This window comes from Myotis yumanensis, unplaced genomic scaffold (assembly GCF_028538775.1).
Source record: "Myotis yumanensis isolate MYYU_CA2020_CCGP unplaced genomic scaffold, mMyoYum1.0.hap1 SCAF_9, whole genome shotgun sequence".
Lineage (NCBI taxonomy): Eukaryota > Metazoa > Chordata > Mammalia > Chiroptera > Vespertilionidae > Myotis > Myotis yumanensis.
This window is the reverse complement of record NW_027223760.1, coordinates 28,596,381-28,602,782: the sequence shown is the minus strand read 5'-3', so window position 1 is coordinate 28,602,782 and position 6,402 is coordinate 28,596,381. Positions and strand designations below refer to the sequence as shown.

At 47.7% G+C, this 6,402-nt stretch overlaps 1 protein-coding gene across 1 annotated transcript; it reads right to left on the bottom strand.

Moving 5' to 3' along the window:
• Positions 1-255: 255 nt before the first annotated feature.
• On the bottom strand, positions 256-2,373 carry LOC139015964 (BTB/POZ domain-containing protein 18-like). Its single transcript, XM_070423519.1, has one exon. It carries the CDS (start codon positions 2,371-2,373, stop codon positions 256-258), a length of 2,118 nt encoding a protein of 705 aa, XP_070279620.1.
• Between the last annotated feature and the right edge of the window lie 4,029 nt (positions 2,374-6,402).

Sequence of the window (6,402 nt, the reverse complement as noted above, 5' to 3'; positions counted from 1 at the left end):
TGGCTGTTACCTATAACCCACTAGAGTTGGAGACCATGCATTTTATTGTTCCACTTGTTATAAGGAACTAAGATTGTTCAAGTTCATAATTTCCTGTCCACAGCACTACTTGACTTCTGCTTGATTCCCAAAACCTGGGGAGGGGAGAGTGGGACCAACAGAGAGCAAGGGGTATGTGCTAGCCTCTCTGCCAATACCACTTTTGTTAGTCAACATTTCCCATCCTCCCAGTACTTCTAAACTTCCTTCCCCACTCTATTGGGTTAGTATGTCTACCTCTGTTTCTGACTCTGAAGAAGGGTCAGGCCATACAGAGGGAATACAGGTGGACACAAGCCTCCCCTCCAATGTCCAATCTACCACATCAATCTCTTCCTCTTCAAGGCTGGCAGGGAGTGGGTCCAACAGCTCAGAGTTGCTAAATACCTTCTTGCCTGGTTCTGGATCAGGGTACAGTATCACTTCTGTAGTTTCCATCCAGTTAGAACAGGGAGGTGAGAGGTCCCCATAGGACATTTGGGGAGAGTCAAGGAAGTCATTGTGGAGAAGTTTGTCTCTCTGACCAATCAGTGGCTGGGAGCTGGTAATATCTTGGTCTTGAATCAAAGAGCATCCTACTGAAAGCACCTGTCCTTCATTAATCTTAGAGGGTATGACAAAGGGGATAAAGGGTTCAACTGGCTCTTTGTTCTCACCAACAGGTTCCTTTTCCAATCTTATGCACTCCCTGGACCAGAATTCCATGTCTGGTAAATACCATTCTTCCTCTTTTATCCAGTTCTTCCCTGTTTCTGTCAGGTGATAACTAGGGGTCCTACAGTCCTTTGCCCTTGGACTCTCCAAAGATCCTATAGGTGACTCAATGTCTGAGCCACATGGCATGAACTCCAGGATCTCCTCCAGCTCACTGGTGGCAGCAACACTTGTTATCTGGTACTCCTCAGTTTCACAGGTCTGCCCCAACAGGGCTGTGTCAAATGCATATGGCTCTCTGCAGTCAATATCAAACCTAGGTTTCTTCCCTACCACCTCTGGACTGGACCCAAACTTGGACTTCACCACTGGGTGGTCTGGGGAGAGGCTACCAGAGAGCAGAATGTCTTGTAGCCCAGAGCACAATGGGGAGTCCTGGTCTATTCTAGTAGGTAGCATTTCCTGCTGGTTAACTGAGGATGGCTGAGTCCTTGGAGGCTCTTCTGAGTCCCTAGGTTCTAGGACATGAGGACTATCTTGAGAGGTTTTGAGGGGAGGTTCTTGCACCACCTCCCAGTGGGTCCCATTGACAGTCCTCCTCAGTTTCATTCTCCCAATCTTCCCCTTGTTGGCAGAGTCTGAGTTAGGTGCCCTGACTTCAGGACTCCATTTCTTACTCCCACCTGTCTTTCCCAGACCAGATGGGCTTGGGGTGCTCTGTAGAGAACGAGTTCTCCCTGACTTATGCTTGTCCTTCAGTGCTTTATTTATATTCTTCTGTCGCCAAAGACGTCGGCCAGGACCTGCAGGCCCTGAGCTGCGTCCACTTAAAATGCTGGAAGGTTTGGATGTACAGACATCAGGTGATGGCTTTGAACGAATCAGCCTGATCTTTATAGGCAATAGTCGCTTACCCTCAGAGGGGTACAAGCTGGGTGAGGAATGCTCTGTAGGACCAAGGGCAGGGTCACTCTTGTTCTCTTTAGATTCTTGACTGTGGCTTGATGGTGAAGAGTTTTCTTCTTGTGGAGCTGGGCAGACTCTGGCCTTCCTCTTGAGCAGAAGAGTGCCAGGCAAGTTCTTTGCATTATGTCCACTGCTCTTGTCCTGGGGTCCCTCATCCTTCCCCAACAACTTCAATCTCACTGCCCCAAGAGGACAAAGAGTCTGGGTGTCAGGCAGTAAAGTTCGAGGGCAGTGGCTGGATGGTACCACCCTGGCAGAGATTGGTGCAGCACTTGGAGGTTGTAAGCACTCCCGGTTCAGTCTTTGGCCCTGAGGGGCCTTCACCAACTTCCCACCCTCTAGCTGAAGGGATTCCAGTTCACATACACGGAGCTGGCGGGCAGCAGAAAGCACATCCTGGGCTTCTTCTTGAGACACTTCTATCTCTGAGGTATACAGGAAGTCCACCAGCTTCCTAAGTGTCCTGATCTTCAGGCCTCCCAGCTGCAACACCACCGGACAACCCTGAGCTGGCCTCTCCCGTTCGAGCTGCTCTGTGAAGAAGGGGCTGCAGGCAGACAAGATGCAGCGGTGGGCTGGGACGACCTCACCTTCTGCCTGCAGGAGGACATCACAGAACACCCCACTCCGTTGCTGGCGATAAAGCTGCAGAAAAGCCAACTGGAGGAACTGGGGGTCCCTGTATATGATTTGGGGGCTGGCGGAAGAACACATATTAACAAACCAAGGTTTTCACAGGTCAGTATCTGCACAGCTGGTGTTCCTTTCCAGGATGCAGTTTTCTGTCCGGGGGCACCGGAGGATCTGTCAGGGGGCACCGAGTCAACGTCAAACAGGACTAGCTCTGCAGCAGCAGTTGCCCCTGCCGTCCGCTCTGTGCTTGGGCCCTCTGTCCAGCCTACCTTGTTTCCGCCCAACGTCCAGCCTCGCAACAGGAAGATGATCCAAAAAACAGCACAGGTAGGTGGGTCGCCTGAGGTTCAGAACCAAGGGAATCGGAGCAGGCGCGGAGAAAGCAGGCCTTCAGGGAAGGTCCGCACAGCTGGGCGCCCCGGCCCAACTCCTCAGCTGGGAACGTTTCAGAAGCCGGAATGCAGGGTTCGCCCTCACCGCCAGCTCCCGCAGCCGCGCTCTCTCTGGCGCCCACTTCCCCACCGCGGTCCAGCACCTTCCTGCACTGGTGGATGGTGGTGACTGTGAGGACCGGAGGCAAGACTGCAGTGCCAACACCTGGGCTGCTGCACTCGTGCGCCTTTGCCCGCCCACGCCCTTCCTGCTCGCCAGCTCTCAGGCTTAGTCAGCAGGGATCCCTCAGCCCCATTGGCCGAAGGCTCCTGGGACAGCCAATCACAGGAGGAGGGGCGGTTTGGCGGGAGGCTGTCTCCAGGGTCTTGAGAGGCAGGGAAGGAAGGTGGGCGGAAGCGGTGGGGGAGGAAGCCTGCCGGCAGCCCGCCTCTCAGTCAGCCTCTCGGATTGGGCAGGCTTCAGGGCGCTGGAGGACACGTCCGCATTCTCTCTGAAGAGGCTGCAAATGGCGGCAGCCCTGCTCTAGGTTTAATGGAGGGCGAGTCCCCGGATGGCTCTCCTCGCACCTCGTCCCCCAGTCTCTCTAGATACCTCCTAGGCCAGGGATGTTCTGGGACAAGGTCCTTGGGCTAGTTTCCGAATTCTAGTTTTTCAAAAGATTCCACTCGGGCCCCAAGTCTCGGAGATCTGCTGAGGAGAGGGGTGGCGGAACTTCCTGTGGGGAGTGGCCTCCGGTGTCCTGACACAGATGGTTTGTTCAGCGCACTTCCTGACTGGAAACAGCTGTTTTCAGGGGTGATATGAAACATTAAATGACCTCAAGATTATAAACAGTTAGCAAGAATGCCAACCCACGTTATCGATCTGGGCAGCAAGTCTTTTCCCTGTGTGTTCGGCCCTGGGTCCTGGCTGTGGTTAGATGTCACCTGGCGTCCAGGGCGGGAAGAAAGTGGCTCAACCCAAAGACACTGACGACAAAGTGAAGTGAAAGAGCGCAGGCCTCGCGGAGGCCAGCAGGGGGCAGAAGAGGAAGGCACCTAAGAGAAGGGGGCCCTGCAAAGGGACAAGAGGTGGTGGGGTGAGTAGTACGTTTGCATTCAAATAGGTCTTCATTGGTATCTGATACTTTTTCAAAAAAGATTTGAGGTAGTTGACTGAACTATGGAGGACTGGGAAGGGGCTGGGAGGGGGGTGGGGGGGAGTTGAGCATTTCCAAGTCAGTTCGTAGTCTCTTTAGTCTAGTTGGAGGCCTCTGCTCTTAAGTTGGAAAAAGAAAGGAGAACAAAAGACATTTTCTGTTGCAATTGTCATATTTTGAAGAGGAAGCAATTTGTGAAAGGACAAAACTTAACAGAAGGACAGGTTTTAGATATTTGTCTGCAGCACATAGATACACAAAAAAGCAAGCAAGTAAAAAAAAAAAAAAAAAAAGAAGAAGAAGAAGGCAAAACAGAACTTGTTTATGGCATCTGATACTGTAGAATCAGAATGGGATTAGGCAGTGGAGTACCAGCACAGTTATAGGTGAGTCTGTGGAATTCTAAAACAAAAGTATAAATATTCTATCCCTTCATGAATATGTTGTTACCAGGATTAGTAGAGAGGACTTACTTCTTGGGTGTGCTTTTTAATCCAATACCAGTTTAGTTAAATTGTGTATTAGTAGAATTTCTAAAGGGAATTTTAAATGGCCATCCTACCAAGGGCTTCAAAAATGACAAACTTTGGATGGTAATGTGTAGCCACCAGAGGGTAGAAAGGGGTAAAAATTATTTTGTTTTCCTCTGTATAAATAGTGTTTTTTTTTATAATTAATTTTTTTCATTTCTTCTTGATACTTATAGCTTTAGTCTAGTTTAGAAGTAGAGCCATGACAGCACAGCACTCTGCCCCATATAAGAATTTTATATATTTCTTTTTAAAATACAATTCTATTTCCTAGGTCTTCCCTAATATTTCATCATTTAATGATATCTTGTTTTTCTTTGTATGTAAGTAGTAACAGTTGTGGATGGGAAAGTTAAAATTTGAGAGTTACAAACCCAACCACTGAATGTAAGATTCAATGCATATAAAAAAAAATACAACAACAACAAAACACACACACACACACACACACACAAAACCAACAACACTGTCTCTAAATATATTCTCAATCCATTGACTTCTCTCCATTTTTACTGCTACCACTGTAGTGAACTGCTTATCACCATCACTTAACCTTCAAACTAATTTCCTTGCTTTCAATTTTGTTCCCTCTTTAATCCATTTGTCACATAAGTAGCCTGATCTTTTATAAAAATGTGAGTTAGATCATATCATTCTGCAATTTAAAACCCTCATAGACTTTCCCCTACCTAAGAATAAAATCAAAACTCTTTTTTCTAACATATAGAACCCTTCGTACTCTCATTCTTGCCCATCTCTCCCTCTTCATTTGCAACAGCTCTGATGGATCCAGTGTGTTTCAATTCCACACTTTAGAGCTTTGGCATTAGTAGTTACCATTGCTCATATCATCTCATGATTGGCTACCTCTTACCATTAAGATTTCAATTTAATTGTCACCTCTCCAAGCAGTTTGTCCCTGACATCCAATCTAAAACAAACCACAAGTCTTCTCACCAATATATTTTAAATCTCCATATAGTCCTCCATCTGACATCTTACCTATTAATCTTCTCCCTCAACCCACTAGAATATAACCTTTTTAAGACAGGAAACATATCTATCTTATTGTTCTTTTTAAATTAAATTTATTGAGGTGGCGTTGCTAATAAAATTATATAGGTTTCAGGTATACAATTCTATAATACATCATGTGTATACTGTACTGTGTTTACCACCCCAAATTGTGTCTCCTACCATCACCAGTTACCTCGTCCCTTCATCCTCTCCCTCCCCCCACTTTACTCTGGCAATCACCATACTGATGTTGGTGTCCACAAGTCTTTCCTTTTTTCTATGCTTAATCCCTTCACTCATCTCACTCAGCCCCCACTATGCCCTCCCTCTATGTGGGACAGTTCTCAGTCTGTTTTCTGTGAGTTTGTCTCCTCTTTGTTAGTTTATTTTGTTCATTATATTCCACAAATAAGTGAAATCATATGGTACTTGTCTTTCTCTGACTGCCTTATTTCTCTTAACATAGTGCTCTCCAGGTCCATCCATCCTGTTGCAAAGGGTAAGATTTCCTACTTTTTATGGCTGAGTAGTATTCCATTGTGTAAATGTACCTGGCTTTGTTATCCACTCATCTACTGGTGGGTACTTGGGCTGCTTCCAAATCTTGGCTATCCCATATAATAAAAGTCTAATATGCAAATTGTCCCCTTGACCAGGAGTTCAACCAGGGGGCAGGGCCGGTGGAAGGGAGGCCCACCCAGCTGGCGGCAGTGGCGGCAGGCAGCCGGAAAAAGAGAGGCCCCACCAGTCAGCAGTGATGGCCGTGGCAGGTGGCCAGGGGAAAGGAGCGGTGGTGGTGGCTGGCAGCTGGGGGGAAGGAGGTGCCCCGGCTGGCAGCCAGCAGCTTCTAGGGACCCTACCCATGCACAAATTTCATGCACTGGGCCTCTAGTTGTAAATAACGCTGCAACGAATGGAGGGATGCATATCTTCTTTCACGTGTTTTGGGATTCTTTGAATATATTTCCAGAAGTGGAATCATTGGGTCATAAGGCAGTTCCATTTTTAATTTTTTGAGGTAACCCCATACTG

Bases quoted from the DNA above. Each gene is read 5' to 3' on its own strand.
- LOC139015964 (XM_070423519.1), bottom strand. From the start codon at position 2,373: ATGTGTTCTTCCGCCAGCCCCCAAATCATATACAGGGACCCCCAGTTC.